General features: G+C 42.6%; 1 protein-coding gene across 1 annotated transcript in view; it reads right to left on the reverse strand.

Moving 5' to 3' along the window:
* SLC3A1 (solute carrier family 3 member 1) overlaps nt 1-13,030 on the reverse strand; it is a 13,940-nt gene extending 910 nt beyond the window's left edge. Inside the window, exons 1-9 of the mRNA XM_032184411.1 lie at nt 12,138-13,030; nt 11,469-11,648; nt 10,443-10,597; nt 9,140-9,265; nt 6,093-6,212; nt 5,138-5,262; nt 4,182-4,380; nt 2,913-3,059; nt 350-466 (exon numbers count right to left, since the gene is read on the reverse strand). Coding sequence (XP_032040302.1) covers nt 350-466; nt 2,913-3,059; nt 4,182-4,380; nt 5,138-5,262; nt 6,093-6,212; nt 9,140-9,265; nt 10,443-10,597; nt 11,469-11,648; nt 12,138-12,564 — 1,596 coding nt within the window. The 5' untranslated portion in view covers nt 12,565-13,030. The remainder of the gene's footprint in view (nt 1-349; nt 467-2,912; nt 3,060-4,181; nt 4,381-5,137; nt 5,263-6,092; nt 6,213-9,139; nt 9,266-10,442; nt 10,598-11,468; nt 11,649-12,137) is intronic.
* Nucleotides 13,031-17,819: the final 4,789 nt, after the last annotated feature.

Consider the following 17,819-nt stretch of genomic DNA (forward strand, 5'->3'; position numbering starts at 1 on the left):
ATTAGAGAAGGTCTGTATTAAGTTCTTGTTACAAGGATGGTGCTTTATATATTAATATAAAAAAAATGCTGGATTTCAATTTAATGTTAAAATGATTAAAAGGATGTTAAAAAGCCACTCCTACATTGTAACTGCAGTTGCTCTGTTTAAATGAATATAGATGAAGTAGACTCCTTGCTGGTGCAAGGATTTTCTTCTCTCTTTAAATTAGTTAGGATTCCATACCTTTCTGTTTTCCTCCCTGGAGTTTGTTTTTATTAGCTACGCTGCCAGCTCCCACTAGGAAGTGAGAGCAAAAGAGATGCATTACAATATTTTCAGACCTTTGGTTTGTCACACAAATACCTACTTCAACATTCACACTTTGGTAGTCAGGGTTAACGGGTAACCAGCTACTGGTGCCTTCAGTAAAGCCAGCGTTAACTTGGCCATCCCACTGCATGGGGGATTTCTCTGGGAAGGTGACCTGGAAAATAAAGTGGGTTTAGAGCCGTTGCCAAGAAGTTCCTGCTTTGATTAGTCTGTTAAAAAGTTATCCCTTAAATAACAGGCTCTCAACATAGTCCATACAGTCACCATTTCAGTAGTGTTTTCTCTAGCTCATGCTAAGATGCAACAAGGAGGATGTAACCCTGCTGCAAATCTAAATAGAAACAGTGAGAAAATATGAATGGAGACAGTTGCTGAAATGGAAGAGAACAGAAAGTCTGATAGATGCGGCATCACTGGGTAAAACTGGGAGTCCCCAGATGATTTTAGTAGCCTTGCCTTGCAACAGAAGGTTGGATAAAAGACAGCTAGAATATTCTGATGGGTAACTAGACACGCCAATAGGGAACATATGAGGTAACGAGTCCTAAGAAGAGAGAACAGTAAACAACTGGTAAATCCTCTTTGGTATCTGCTTTCTTGTAACCACCCCACTTTTCACCATAGATCCCTTCAAGCATATGTTCTCAAGGACTACAATTTGGAGAGGATTTCTTATATTAGAAATAATTTTTTTCTCAAGTGCAAAAATTGTACTGAATACCAGCTTTTAGTTGATTAAAAAGTGTTGATGCAAAAAGTCTGAAGTTCTCACTTTGAAGAATTCAGAAAAATTCTGGAAAAGCTTCCTCATTGTTATTGAAGAGCTTGCCAAAAGATCTGACACTTAAATTTAATGATATAAGAGGGCATAAAATATTTTGCACATACTTTGGGTGTTTGTTTTCGATGAAAACTGTTTTTCATATAAAGGGCACTTTTCAATACAATCTGTCAGAAAAGCAGCTCAACAAAAGAAATTGTCACTTTGCTTCGTGACATTATAAATAACGGGTTTCTCCTTTTAGCATGTTCTGAAAAGCAGGAAAAAAGAAACCTAAGTTTTCAACACTGGTAACACTGCCTTTCATCTTTACCTCTTCTAGTTTTTCTTGAAGATTTTCAAATGCCAGGGATAAAAACTATTCCCTTAGCAAATACACTCCATCTTTCTAAGACACCCATTAATCAGGGATTCTTCCTCTTCCAGACTGAACGAAGAGTGGTTTTGCATTGTTACAAAGCCATGAGCCACAGGGTGGCTACTAAATGAGCGTACCCTGAGGAGCCAAGGGCAAGCCACTTTTTGAAGAGTATCTTTCTGCCTGCAGTAATCAACAGCAGTAAGAAAACGCAGGAGATGCTTTGACCCAGGCATTTCTCAGGGGAAAGATTCCCTAAGTCAGAGAAGCATTTCCTCACATCTGAATCAGACAAACCTGGAGACAATCCTGTGCTTCCGTGCAACTGCTTCCTTCCCTTTGGCACAAAACTTGACAATACCATTGATAACATCACCACAAGTGTCTCATTCTGTAATAGAGGATTTCCACAGTAAAAACAGCATCTGCCATAGGCGCATGCTCTTAAGGTGCTCAAATGTGGTCGTAAGAGGCAGAGCTGAGCTGCTGCCTTTTGGGCATGACCTTTTCCAGCCATGCCAGTATGTCTCTGACAAGAGATACTACAGCAGTCAGGTACGATCAGAGGAGAGATGAGAAATTAATATGGGCAGAATATGAAAACTGAAAGTCAGGTAGGTCAGCACAGTGTGAAAGGCACGGGCACTTTGGTTTAATCCCTTGACCTTGAATAAACGTAATTCTGAACATTTCCATCGCCTAACAAAACACAAACATCCTGCTGTGTTACCTGCAACCACAAACAAATGAGATAGGGACCTGGTCCCAGGGCTCAGGTACCTAAATCTTTTATACCTTTGGATCTAAAATACAAATCCAAAGAAATCCATTTGTGTGGTACAGAAAAGCCCCTTCCACCAGGAAATGGTAAGCAGAGGCTGGTCTGTACGGCCACCCTTTTTGGGGGATGCCCCCTCTCCTGAGCTTGGGCATTTTAGTGAGGGCAGTGGTTTAGGGAGGTGCCTCTATAGTGAGAGCAAAGTAGTCTCCAGGAGACAGTGGCTCCAACAATGCTCCCGTGAACTTTGGTTTACTCTAAGAAGTCGCCAGGAAATAATGGACTTTGACAGAGTGAATCAAGTACTGTGAGAGGAAGGCGATACAGGACTCTGTTCCTCTTGCCTCAGGTGACCAAACACACCTCTCAGAGCCACTAGCCCAGGCCTGGGCACTTGCTGCTTCCTCTGCTGAAGTGAAGCAAAGCAACAAAAACTAATCTGGCAGCAGGCAGGGACCGGGATTGTGACCCTGCAGCTCAGCAGGCATCAGGGCCTCAGTTCTGGTCTCCGGCCTGTCCGTTTCTGCAGTCCGTACAATGGCTTTGCAATGTGGAACACAGAACACCCCCTAATCATTGACAAAGACTGGAGCTGGTCAATTAATCAAGAGTTCTTGTATTTTTGGTAGTTCCATTTCTCAGAAATGAGTAACAGGATCAGAATTTATGTACTCTTCACTTACATTTTCTGAAGCAATGTTCTCCATACCAATTTCTTCACCATAGTAAGTTATAGGAGTACCAGGGAGGGTTAAAAGCAGCATGTTTATAACACTGACATATTCCTTCCCAAAGCGAGATGAAATCCGAGCAGTGTTAGGGCTTCCGGCCTGAGGAAAACAACATTCTGTTAAACAGACATTATAAAAATCTATGTGTACACGAAACTGCTCTAAGACAAAAACCATTTTGAGTGAAATTCTATCCAGAGGCAACAAAATAAACAGAAAAACATATTTGAATCGGCCTGTGTTCACCGTGCTGAAAGGGAGGACTCCAAGGGACATACACCAAAAACCACCACCTAGGTAAGCAGCTAAATGTATTTAATGTGTATTGGCCAAACGCTCACTTGAATATTCCAAGTGCATAATTACACTAATGCTACTATCACCCAAAAGAAATAAATGACAAGAGTGGCTTATTTTGAGAAAAGGGCCTTACCACTTAGAAAGACCTGTAGTGCTATTAGCTGATTTAATAATGTAGTGGGTAATTTTTCCCCTTTCACCTGCAGGTCTGTAAGGTGAATCCTGATTTTGATGCCAGTACAAGTTTCTGCCCAAAATATTTTAGAACGTAGGTGGTAGAGACACAGGGAGATGACAAATCAGCCTGAGACTTCGTTAACTCCCCCCGGTAACATTTCCCTCAGATTTCTACCGTTTTCTCTGCCACACGAAGGTGGTGCTTGTTTTGAGAAGATGATTGCTGTTATACCGGGGCTGAGAAAAGCTGGCAGCCCTGAAGGAGAACACCCAAAAGGTAAGCATGTTTGAGCATGGGACTGAAACAAAAGATCTGCGTGTAGGAAGAAATGTGGTGAAACACCAGTAGCTGCAACTCCATATGGTCCCGGTGTGTTGCCTTTTTCCTTCTGAAAGCCATTACAGCCAAAAGCTGTTTCTAAATACTCCCTTGGGCATTTTGCCCCCTTCCCCAGAGATACAGCCTTCAGGATACAAAACTGCATTCCTGAGGGTCCCATCCAATAGGTGAACAGAACTGCTCCCACGTTACATTTGTGGAAATCAAAGCCCGTGGTTTCAGTGCATTGCCTATGGCTCATCTCCTGTACGTCCCAACCATGCTTCAATGCAAATACCTGTAAAGCTAATCCCAGGGAAATCAACGTGTGTGGGGGAGATTTCTATCACCTTAAGAGGAACTATCACCTACGGTTATCACCTAGGAACAGGCCCTTCCTGTAAGGATAAGTCCAGAACTCTTACCGCCCAGTTTGGCCATTTCCCTTTAGGCATGTTTTGCATCCACAAGTTGACGGCTTCGAAAATACTGTTTCCTGACAGATTGTTCATGTTAATTAGGTAGAAATTGAATGGGAAGTCTGCTTCTTGGACAAAAGTTGTTCCATAATACATCATTGTTGCTCCTATGTCTTCTTTTTCATCACCGTCAGAACCCATAAATCTACAAAGAAGTACACAAGCTCTTTTTTTGTCTCAGTCCTAGTTTGTACAGAGCTGAAGAAAGCTATGAACAGTGTCTGACATTCTTAGAAAATAATACAGGATTAAGAATTACATCTGCTTACCTCCTTCCCATCAAAGACACAGAGAAGCTTAGATTTTGTGAAGCGAGTAATAAAAGATATTACTTAGAAATTTCTGGTGAAAAATCTACAGCAAAAGGCTGTATCTTAATGAGCCCTCTCTTTCCAAAACCACACCCACATAAGTGCATTTTTAGCAATTTCCATGCTGAAAAGCAGCTTTGTAGAAAATGTCCTGGGGGTCCTGGTGGACATGCTGAACAAGAGTCAGACACGTGCCCTTCCCACAAAGAAGGTGACAGTTTGGGGCAGCATTGGGAGCAGCACTGCCAGCAGGTCACGCAAGATGATCCTTTCCCTCTACTCAGCACTGGTGAAGCCACACCTGAAATGCTGGGTCTTGTGCTGGGGAGCCCAGAACTGGAGAGACATGAACTACTGGAGGATGTCCAGCAAAGGGGCACAAAGATGATGGGCATCTCTCCTGTTAGGAGCTACCTGAACCAACTCACTGTACGCTTCTGTACACACTGGGGAAGAAACAGCGTAGCCTATGCGCTGCCATTTGCATTTTATAAGAAAAATGTAATTAAAAAAAAAAACAACAAACACATTTTATTGCTAACAAGAAGGTGACAATCAGGAAAAGAAATCACTAGCCCTAGTAACGATTACCTGTATCGGCCAGGTTCACGGCTGTATTGATCCATGGTTTCGCGGAAGCTGCGGATGATGTCGTGCATGCCAACTTGGGTGGTTGTGTAGTCATGGTAGAGCTCAGAATAGGCTGTGATGCTCTCCTTAAAGACCAAGGCAACATTCCCCATTAGTTCCCCAGTATTTTAGAATTCAGAACTCCTCAAATTCTTCCTGTCCACTCTTTAGACAATCCACCAACACAGGTAAAATTTTAACTGACATGAGCTTGGCAAATCAACAGTAACAGCACGGATCTGAACTGTGCTCTGGCTACACGCCAGGCTGGAAGCCGGGACCATGTTGTCGTTGTGGTAACTTAAAGCGACAATATTTGCGGAGCTGGTGAGTTTTGTGTGATCCCCAGCTCAGCGGGGGAGCAGCATCTCACCGCCGGCACTATCTGCTAACATCACCGGGTTCACCACCTCAGCAAACACAACGGGGCGGGTGCTTCTCAACGCCTCTGGCCACCTCTCAGTGTAACATGCTGCCAATGAGGTGGGTTTTGTGTTGCTGTTTGTTTTACTCTAATTCCTATTAGCACTTAAAAAGAAATACGTGCTACTGACTGCTGTGGGGTCCCAAGTGAGCCAGAGCACTGAGCCTACCTCTTGTAATGAGCTCCCCAAAGACAACTGATAGCCCTTTGAAACTCACAACGCTGGTCTTTTTAGAATATAATTTGAAAGCCAAGTATTTCAAACAAAATTCAAAGCAACTGTCAGAACAGAAATACAAGGGAGTATGGACAATCTTCTTTGCACTCCTACTTGCTTCTTTCTTGTACATGGTCCTTCTGCAGGGAGCCCAGGAGCCAATTCCCTTCCAAGGATGGGCTTCCTAAAACCTTAATTAAGAGCCAAAAGAGTAAAAACATACACTTCTCTTGCCCCAGTAGAAAATACAGGAAAAAAAAGAAAATATACATTACAGAATTCTGAGACTTGTTCACTTGCGGTTCATTTCGAAGGTGTGTGGCTTCTAGAAGAAATTTAACAGCGACAAAACTAAATCCATCAACTCCTTTACCAAGCCAAAATTTGATAATATCCTAGACAAATGGAAAAGTGGAGAGTTTCAAGTGAGCCTATAGCATTCAAAATAGCATGTACTTAAAGAGGAAAACTAAATCTACTGTAGGTAACAATATATCACAATTTAATTTTGATTTATTATTATTTATTTTTTTTAACTAGAAGTTAAAATGAATCCTGTTGAGTTAGCACTGACATACAAATAGAAAATGTCTTATTATTTCTTCCGGTATAAAAAAGAAAGACTGGTCTAAATTCTCCCGTAATTCAGGAGACCAAAGCCAGGGCATGCCTCACTAAGAGCCTTCTAATCTCTTCCATCAGAACAACTGGGATCATGCTAAGCACTATTGTTGGTGAACACCCATCTTGCCTGCACACAATTAGAACGCATTGATTCAAATATGCAAGAATATGTTGTTCTGCACAGACCTTGTGCCACCAATTTTCTTTTTATACAATAGAGCTCTTAAAATGCTTGTTCCCTTTTATTTGACAGATGTGTTTGTTTTTTTCATTTTATTTTATTTTCAGGCTTACTTGTTGATTTGCAGGAACATGAAAAGTTTTAAATCTATAGCAGTTAACTTGGATAATAATTCCACTACCAAAGGCAGAGGTTAGTCACTATTAGTAGAATTATTTCCTACTTCAGTAGCTGTTATAATACTAAAATTCTGATTGTTCTGGTTTTCACAAACAACTCTGAAGTTCAACCCCCCTTGAGCAGTTTGTGCACATGATCTTTTAGACCAGATGCTGTTTTTTTTTGTTTTTTTTTTTTAATGTAAGTACAATAAATTGTCTTATTTTTAACATGTGTATGAAACACACTTGAGAGCATAGGCTGGAGTGAGAACCACTCCACATTCAAGCTTTACAGATTTTTGGCAAATCGGGAGTCCACCTTTGGAGCTGTACTTTCTCGTGGAACCATTCTGAAGGCAGCAGCTCTCAATGCAGTGTCTGTCCAATACTGAATCCACCAAACAGTGTATGTTTGGGCACGTGCTCATCACAAAAGCAGCACCAGGTATCAGCAGTGCAAATATCAAACACTGACTTGATTAGACCGATTATAGTCCTAACCTGAAAGAGGATTTTTAATTAACGTACTAGACAAAGATTATTCTTCAACGTGCTGGAGGAATCAATGATGTTTACAAGCATTTACCAAAGGTGGGTATTATCAGATCAAACTTACTGGTCTTTGTTTCATCTCTATGCATAAGACATGCAGCAACTATTTGCTACTTCAGCAATGTATCAGGTAGCATTCAAAAAAATAAAAAAATAGCCATGGCTATTGAAAAGTATGTTTAACAAAAGAAAAAAGGAGAAAGATGTGATGTTATGGGAAGCATCAAGACAGAGAGGTTACCAGGGGAGTTGGTCAAGGATCAGTCTTGAAATCAATCCCATTTCATGCTTCAGTTAACAATTAAGACCAAAAATATTTTGGCTTGTTTCTTCATGCACTTGCAACATCAACAGTGAAGAAAGATACCGCAGAGACAGCCCATGAGATATTCATACTAGAATTGGGCAGGCATGAAGACTAGCACCCAAGAAACGCACCAAAATTCAACAGTACAGAGCAACAAATGCCAAAGAACTAACATCAACACCCTTGAGGTAGCTATACTACTCAAAAGGAAGAAAAAAAGGAAAAAGAAGCAGCTGTCATGCTCCCCATCTTCAGACCTACTTCCCAACGCGTTAATGAATTATGCTTTGTCTACTGGGAGACGTGGTGGAGGCAGGCATGAGGTTTTATCAGATCACAACCATTCCTTGGTGAAACATTTCTGGCTGTAAAGGTTATCCATGTCCCTCCCCACAGAAAGTGGTCAGAGGTGTGGGCAGACCAAAACTAACTCCTTCTTATCAAGCCCAGGCATTCCTTGCATTTCAGATCAGCATTGCCTCACTTCCTCAAAAATGCAAACACCTCTGCTAACACAAGGTGACACCCCCCATTGGGCTGGCTAATTAACACCTCCTTGTAACAACAGAGATTAAACCTTCGCTCAGCTTGCCTGATTCAGCTGTGCTTCAGCACCAGCTTCAGTGCAAGACACTTGACCATCCATGTCAGTCCTCTCATTAAATGCTGTCCTCCATGCAACAACCAAATTCATTAAATACCTTCAATGTTGGCTCCTGGTGGAGACTAGACTTGACAGCACACAACTGTTTCCTTGCAGCAGTCATGTTAGATTATGTGACTACCAGCAGCATCTTCAAGACAAGTAACAATCTTAGGGCTTACAGGGGGAGTATTTATGCTACTGTACAAGATCTGACCCAGGCACCTCTTCTGTAAGTATGTTTAATTCTGGCCATCCATGTTTGAGAAAATGAGTGGAAAAAAAAAGGATGTGTATGGTTCACAGACAGCAAGCATGAACTTGCATATGCATGAGGTTATGCTAAAAAGCAGAGGGCTCTTAAAGGTTCAAAGCAAAGAAATGAAGATCCCCTTCCACTTCCCACTGAAGGCTAAAGGAACTCCTTTTAAAGTGCAGTAGCCTGTTCAAAAAATGATCAAGATCTTGCCAGGTGCTTGTGATAGCAGGGATTTAATCCAGCATAAAAAGCAATAGTCATCAGGGCCAGAGCACTGCAAAAAAACCACTGCCAGTGCCTCTGCTCAAGGACAGTTTCATTTGGATTATTTATTTATTTACTGGGGGGGAGGGGGTATTGCTTGCTTTTAAATTAGAAAGACTTGAAACAAAGTAGCTCTGATACTGGAAGCATCAGAAGATAGAGCTTGAATTTTTAAACTTAAAGTTTGTCTAGATGCTTTTTTGTTTCCATCCATGCACTGTAGCTCTTGAGTTACTTCCAACTAGATTGTAAATTGTGTAGCACAAAATCAAATCAAGCAGAGAAGTATCTGCTTAGCTACTGGTGCTGCAGCAACAGGTCATATACTTACATGGATTTCTTGTTGAACAGCGAGGTTGCGGAAATTTAAGTCTGGCTGTTCTTTCCCAAACTGATGAAAATAACACTGTTTTCTCACATCGTCAAACTGCCAGCTGGAATTCCCATAGACACTCACCTGTTCATGTAAGTGGGAAGAAAAATAATCCAAACTCTCAAATTAACAAACAATTAGTCATATGCATACTTTACAATGTGGTGCATTACAAGCACATAATAAAGCACAAAATGCCTAATAGATGGACTAAATTTTAAGTAGACTTTGATACTTCGTTTCTCATTTCCTTCTCCTATTAGTTGCTCTTCCTTTCAGTCAGGCTTTGCCACATGTATCTCGTGTTCAATGCTTTGTTTCATTCCTCTTTAAGTAGACTTCTGCTGGGAATTATAACAAAGAGGGGGAAACATGGGTGGAACCATTTCTCTTGGAATTAATTTTCCTAAAACTGTTGTTAAAAATAGCTTTAGTTCACTTTACTTAATCTGTTATTGTCCCTTTGAAGCACTACCCACAGTCAGTGTGTTAAAATGTTAATTTTATGATCTCTGTAATAAAGAATTCCAAAAACTGAGGTGGCTCTTAAGACTCCAGTTAAAAACACACCAAAAAAAAGCACAACAAAATCAACCAAACAAAATTGTTGTTTGGGGGAACAAAATTGGGAAGAAAACCTTATATTCTAAAACCTCCTACCTGGAGGTTTTATAATATAAGAATTGTTAACCATACACCCATCAATTCAGATTTTAGATAAATGAGAATCGCAGAGTGGTTTGGGCTAGAAGAGACCTTAAAGATCATAGAATTGCAACCCCCCTGCCATGGTTAGGGACACCTCCCACCAGACCAGGTTGCCCAAAGCCCCATCCAGCCTGGCCGTGAAAACTTCCAGGGATGGGGCATCCACAGCTTCTCCAGACAACCATATATACAGAATACATACATTTTCCTTTTTTTTTTTTTTTCCCCAAAGCAAATGAAAAAGTAGATCCACCTTCCAGAAAAGGGGGAAAAAAGCCTAGAGCATATTGCTTTGCTTCGCTTGTACACAACTATGACTGCAGAGCAGAGATAAAGTTTCCAACACGGAAGAATTTTTTAATTGTTTGAAGTAGGAACCCCTCCACCCTGAACTGGTTTAAATCTTAACCCAACACAGCCTCACTTAGTAACCTCGGTCTGTACCCGTGAGCAACCATTTACAGCCCTGCATCCACCGGGACAACGATGTTTTAGGCATTGTTGTTACAGGCAACCTGCAACCCAATTTACAAGTGTCCCTGCCCACACTTACCCAGTTGTTGGGCACAGCGATCGCTGCCCCTGCCTGCATGCAGTCCTGCCAGATGTAGTAGTCTGTGTACTTCCCAGTACGGTTGCGACTAAGCTGAAACCATTGGTGCTTGTCACTTGTGTGGTTTGGTATTAAGTCCATTATCACTTTTAACCCTTATAAAGCAAATCATAAATAGATTTAATTCAACCTTTTAAGACTTTTTTTTTAATATATTTTTTTGGTATCACAAGTATTTGGGCTTCTTCAAAAGCCTGGGAGCTTGGGTTTGTGCTCAAGGGACAGGCAGGTAGCTTGGGTTTACATAGCCCCATTGGCTGGGGCCAATATACACAAAGACAAAAAGCCCCAGGCTACCGGTCCAGCTAAACTAATGAGGGTCAGCAAGCAGGGGCAGCACATCTTGCTGGGTCTCTTCCCTGTAAAGAGGGAAGAAAACCAGAGCAGATTTCTGTGGTTATGAAACCACTTCAACCAAGTCTGGCCAAAAACTCTTGATTTCAACATCTCTCTCCCATCTCACAGCTGGGAAATGGGCATCACCACTTCACAAGCATTAATGAACATATGTTCTTCCTCACCCTTCCTACAGATCAGGCTTTTTTAAAACTCTCAAATGCTTTTGGGACTGGCAAACCATTTTCCATTCAGCCCAACTTGGAAGGAAAAACCTAAGAAGGAAACACCTGGGCAAGGCTTGGGTCTAAGGCATACACGCACCAACCAAGGATGCAATCGCAGGAAGGAAGCACATGCTTCCTCCCAGCCTCTTAATTGTTTTCCTGCTTTCTCCAGAAAGCAGCCATCAGTAATAAAATCCAGAGCCAGAAACAACTGCCTGGCAGGCGTGATGCCCTTGTGCCGTTGACATGCACTCCCAGACCCAGCAGGGACCATGGCAGTAGGTGAGCCCTGCATGCGTGAGCACGGAAGCTCAAGATCAGAACCTAATGGCACAAGGTACACCTCCATCATACAAGTGAACGCCTTTTTAATAGAGCTGTTTTGATCAGAGCTGCAGCTTACCTCGATCATGTATGGCTGCAAGCAGATTCTCAAAATCACTCATTGATCCAAACATGGGATCAATATCATAGAAGTCTTCAGCTCCATAGCCAAGGTCTTTTAAGGGGGACTTGTAGAAAGAAGTGATCCAGATTGTTTTTATGTTCAAATTCACTATATGGTCCAGCTTTTCTTGGATACCTATGTAAATGAAAAGGGCATCATCAACTCTTTACAAAAGACAAAATATTTTGGTTGAAGTAAGTTTGCTGTGGGTTCTCAAAGATGGAACACAGATCCCTTTGATACATTAAACACCCCAACTTTTCACTGATCTCAGCTAGCAGGGCAATCTTGAAATTTCTTCAGGAGTAGCATGAGACCACAAAAAGGAAACCATATGAAGCCACTTGAAAGTTCTGCTGTTTCCTGTCAACCCTATACATTAACTTTTGGTCTAACTCCAGTCTTAGACTTGACTTGAGCAAGAAGCTGCTGGTGAGATCTAGTAATGAGAATGTGAGTGGCCATTGGTGATAAATAAAGTAAGTCTTATACGCCACTCTTAACTCAAGTGGCTTCTCTTTTGGACTGTAAGGTAACTATTTCTAAAATTTTTATATGTATATAAATACACACAAAATGACTGCTGCCCTGCATAACACACAACAAAAATGGAAGTTCACCCACCTTTCAGATCACCATTCCCATCCATGTCGCTGTCCTTGAAAGAACGAGGGTAGATCTGGTAAATAGGACTAGCTTGCCACCAGTCGAGGCACTTTGGGGACAGAGCAATAATGGCAATTGTAGCACACACGAGCACGACAGCAGCAGTGATTATGAGCCAAAAGAGAATCTCCCGGGTGACTCTGTAACGGGCTTGGCTGGAGAACTTCAGCAAGACTTCCTTTGGCATCCCTGCATAGGGCTCCAAAACTGGCTCCTCAGTAGCTTCTGGGTTCACACCAATAATGCATGTTTTTGGCATTTCTTCTTGGCTACTGGTATCGGTCTCCTTGTCATCAAAAGCCTCATTTTGAACAAATCCATTGTTCTCCACACCTCCCTTCTCACTCAGCTCCATAGGCAAGCTCTTTGCTTCCTCGTCACCCATTTTGCTTGGTGTCTCTTGTCCTGGAGACAGATACTCACTACAGCAAGGAAGCGAGCCAGCATACCTTTGTTCAGTGGAATGAGAAGCAGCTTAATTAGCACCTGGGTTTATAAATAATCCTGACCAATTGGTCAAAGTTCAAAGGAGGAAAAAGGACAAAGTGCTCCAGCTCTTTTGCATAACAGGCATCTTCAGCAAGATAACAAAACACTACAAGAAAGCACAGTTTTCCAAGGAGCAGTTATGTTTTCTGTTGCTCTCTTTAACATCCTAAACTTCTTGTCCTTTCTATAGCAATGTTTTTCATTTCTTTTTAAATAAATTTATAACAGGTTTAGTAAGTGTTCAACTTTGCAGATTGGTCCTTGCCTCCCTTGCAACCTCAGGGTAAATGAGTAGTAAAAACATCGGCACTGAGAAGAAGGTGTAGGCAGCTTCTGGTCCAAAAGCAAGAGTACAAATTCAGTAGGAAGAAAAGATCCAAAGCCTGCCGTGCTGGGTTCCTCACAGCACGGACTAGCCCAGACGCAGCCCACCCACAGCTCCCAAGCAGCGATAAGGCACACACCGGTCCTGCAGCTCAGCGCACGTTGCAGGCTGCTGCCCCCACAGCTATCCCCAGGCACAAGCACCCAAGGGAGAATTGCTCGCTGCTTATCAGCAACACTGAAGTTTTGCACAAGCAGGCACAGGTTTACACCTCTGTGTGCCCTATACTTCAGCTGGCCTGAAGCCTGCAAACCTGCACCCCCCAAAGGGCCCCTCAGGCCTGTGTGCTGCCCCAGGCACCTGGAGGCAGGCACACCGTGACAGGGCCCTGCTGCAGGCCACAGCTGATGTCTGCCCACAGCCACTAGGCAAATGCCAGCAGGTCGTTGTGGTTCAGAAACATCTGCTTTTGGCTTCTTAACCAACTGAATCCCTTAAGTTAGGATACAAAAATGTTTTTACCACGACTGCCTCAAAACATCACAGAAGGCCCCTAAGGCATCTGTGGCAGGTCAGTGGGACACAGAACTGTACTTTTTCAAATTAAAGAACTGCTGGGCAGGCAATGCTGCGTGGCCATACCTTCAGGTGCAGTTTTGCATCTAATTCACCAGCATTTAATGCTCATCTAGTAAACTCCTACCCCTGGCTGCTTTTCCTGCCTTGCATTGCCCCCTGCCTTGTGCCAGGTGAAGTATTTGTGTGGCTGAGCAGCGAACCAGGCTGGGAAATACATCTGGCAAAAAGCAAATGTCGTTTCATTCTTTAAACAGCTTTATTCCTAAACTGCCAGGTCACCGTGAGGCCACGGGGTGCTCCATGCCAGCTTGGCACAGCGAGGACAGGACAGGGAGGCAGGGTGCAAGGCACAAGGCACAGCTACTTGACCAAGCAACAGTTAAATAACACCCTTCATGTCTCACATTCATTTTGGTACATTCTTGTCCATCCCTGTAGAGGAAACCCTATTATTTCCACTTTATGGAGCAGAAAGCAAGGCACACGACAGTTAGATCTCACATCAACAGATCTCTGTGCACGTGCTTCTAGAATCAAAGGCAGGGAGAGAATTCAAGTTCAGTTAACAGCTTACCTTGGATCACATCAAATCTGCAGAGGATCAGATTTCCTCTTTCTTCACCCAGGTTGTACATTACTACCTAAAGCACTGCCAAAATTCAGATTCTAAGTTTTTTACCCCTTACCTTTTTTTTTTTTTTTAAGTTGGTAAATTTAATGGTAATAAATGCCTGCATGGCTGTGTGTGTTTGATCTAAAGATACATGGGTAGCTACCTTCAGTATGCATAATTCTTACAACTAATCAAGACAAACTGAAGATTAAGCAGTTGAAAGCTACTATCACATTTTGACACTTTTTTCCCCTTTAATTCAATTATTTTCCACGTGCACAACCGTGTTTGTTCTATGAAACCTGCCACTCATTAACTGCCCCTTCAAAACAGCGTCTGTTGTCCTAATGTAATCCATAAGTAATGCTAAATGCTTATTTAAACCTTAAGTAGTACAGATTGTGTCTTAATTGCCAAGCATGCAGCTGAAAACAAGAGGATTATTCTGGGGGAGCACCATGCACAAGCTTCAGACATCTATAAATGAATCTCTGTGGACTAATTCAACCTCCAGGTGTCTACTGGGCATGCAGAGATACAGTGACACAATATTTTATGGTTAACACAAAATAAACCATGCTGGAAACAACCGAGTAACTGTCTTGGTGAACACACAGATTTACAGCCAGACTTCAGTGCTTTACAGTCAGACTGACAGTGTTTACAGGTTTCAATCACATTTCAGATTAACTCCACATTGCTACATAAGGAGAGCTGATGTACAAACGGGTATGAGCAGAGCACAGACATGTTTAGCCTGGACACCTGGACCCTGAATACCAAAAAATTCTTCTAGAAAACCTGTAGAGAAAGTATGGCCAAGGATCTTAAAGTAGATCCTGGAAGCTACCTAGCATGGACCCTCAAGAAGAAGCCCCAGAATCTGGTACCTCCTCCTCCTCCTGTAGATTTGATTCCTCGCAGACTGAAAATAGCCAGTCTCAAACAGGAATGAAAGAAAAGGAAAAAGCTCCCATGTGGTATTTCTGTTAGTTGCTTTTGTACCAAAGCAACATGAGTAACGAGACCAAGACAGCAAATGCCCCTGGATAAGCTACCCGTACACGTACTGCAGAAGGGCTGGGCAGGGCTGGTGTCCTACAGCAGCTGACAGCTCACTCCATACCTTTACAGTTGCAATCAGTTAGCACAAGCAGCTGCACTGCTTGCCAGCACAACTGCTATATATTAACTAGATATAAACCACACAGGTATTTATTAGGCCTTTTTTTTTTCCCCCTCCTCATCTGAAGGAGTTACTCACTTTAAAATTATTTGATAAAGGAAAGCTGTAAACGTCAGCTTGAGAGGCAGATCACCAGCAATTCCCACCAAGGTTTAAGTTTTTCTTTTTAAAATGTATTTTATGTATGCAGGCATTACACTTCTGGCTTGCTCTCAAGCATTTCCAAAACGGTTCCCTCCTGAGCAATTTTATAGTTTAGCAAGAATAACTAGCCAATGCTACTGCGTTCGCAGAATCCACTGAAAAGCATTAAACAGTAGAGAAAACACTTCATATTCTGTGCCAGTTATTCTGTTTACCTCAGCATTAGATAGGGAAACAAAACCAATCCGTATGTGGGCAGTAATAGCTGCTATCTCCACACAGATTGCCATGGTTATTTCTATAAGATGGAGGGGTTAATTTCCACAAGTATTTCTTATATATAATTATTTCGATGCACTGGCTGACTAAGGAGTCTGCTGTTTGATGCTATACAAATGCCAAGTAGCTTACCAGTTATTTGATACCATACATATTACACCAAAAATCATACAAAGGGGTGATTAAGCACCCTAATGCGCTAAGTGTAGGAAGATGTTTATTTTTAAAAAGTTCTCTTGCTTAATGCTTTTTTATTAAATGTTTTGTTACCACTGAAACTGCTCTGACATAATGTACTTCACAGCTAAATATAACTTTATTATTTACAGAACCCAGGCCAGCTTCACACCCATGTAAAAAGGCAAACACTGCAGCTGACAATATTTCCTCAGCAGCTCCCACAGGACTGATGGATAATCTGACCTTTAAAGCTACATTTCATTCGGCATTAAGGAAGTCCTCCCGTGACACAGAGGGCAGCCATCGAGAGTGAGACACTCTCTAGAAACAAATTCCTGCTGTGGTATCTCTTACCCAGGGGTTCCCTGACCACACATGAGGTTTCTGCCATCAGCATGCAGCCTGAAGTCCTGCTAAAATCTAATTGCACGAGACACCACGCCAAGGCCCGGTGTTTTTTTTTTTGTTTTTTTTTAAATGCTCTTAGTCCACTAATGGACTATGTGATTAAAGGTTAATGGCATTATAAACGCTGTAATTACCTACTGCTTGGCTCATGTGATGTAGCAGGGGTAGCTTTCTGGGAAAGAGGCACCTGGCCCCTGCCCCCCATGGGTGATCAGCATGGCTGGCTTCTCCCACTACTTCTAATGGAAACAATTATCCCCTAATCCTTGCTCTTAGCAAAGCTGCAAGTACAGCAGCATGCAGAGTTGACTCCTTCCGATGTCCCCCCCTACAGAGGATCAGACATGGTACTGCCACACACCCTTTATTTTAGAAGTAAATTTGAGTGTGCTCCTCTACAGAATGAAGCTCACTCATTCCCGCACCCTCCTCAGTCTACACCACTTCCACTCTTCCCTCTATGGCATTTGTCTGTCACAGCTGTCCTAAAGGACACCAACTTCCAAACAATTTTCTTTTCCAGCCTAGTCCTTAAAATCTTGGCCAGCGAGAGACCCAGACCTTGATTGTATTCTTGTATGAGCTAGCAATGTTCAGCACAATATTAAATCCCAAAAGACTGCAGCTGCAGCTGTGATGGCCATAAACCCAAGAGTGACCTGGCGTTACTGAAAGATCTCTGAAATGGAAGATTTGAAGTACAGACAGCCCAGCTAGACAGCCCAATGGAAGGCAAGCAGATGCTCAAAACCAAGAAGGGACTGTGCTGTATCGTGACCACATCCACCCTTTGGGTTACCAAGAGACAGCACCCCATAAGCAAGTTAGCTGCTACATCTACCCACGCCACAGCTTACAAAAATTTACACTCACTGAATAGTAACTGAGGAGCAAATTTGGGTCTGTTGAACTCTAGGCACTTCCTCATGCAGTCAAAGGGGTTTTCAGGGAGGAGCCATCAAGTGTGGAATACGGTGTCCTGCCCGACCCCACAGTGCTGACTGTGTGTGACCACAGCCATCACCCCACTACTCGAGCTGTGATGCTTTTCACAGGGCCCAAGTGTCCCCGCCTGCAAGAGCCATGCATGCAATACCACACGAGAATACACAGCAGGCCACTGAGCCTCTCCAGAGCTTAGAGTTTAATCCTTCCCTGTCTCAGCGCATCTAGATAGATCTTCCTGCAACTAATCTGCTTTCTTCATGTACGGTGAGTTGTGGCGGGCATTTCATGATCAAATGTACTCATGTCGTGCTCCCCTGAAGTAACCTCCTGCTGAAAGACATCAGATCACATCAGGTGTTTGCAGTCAGTGTACAGGCCTCACTGGACTACTGAATTGATCCCAAAGGTTTTACAAGGGCTGGCTGTGACCAACACTCCAGTGACTCCACATCAGAGCACACCAGCCCACCACCAGCAAGTGAGTGTCTA

This window comes from Aythya fuligula, chromosome 3 (genome assembly GCF_009819795.1).
Source record: "Aythya fuligula isolate bAytFul2 chromosome 3, bAytFul2.pri, whole genome shotgun sequence".
NCBI classification, from domain to species: domain Eukaryota; kingdom Metazoa; phylum Chordata; class Aves; order Anseriformes; family Anatidae; genus Aythya; species Aythya fuligula.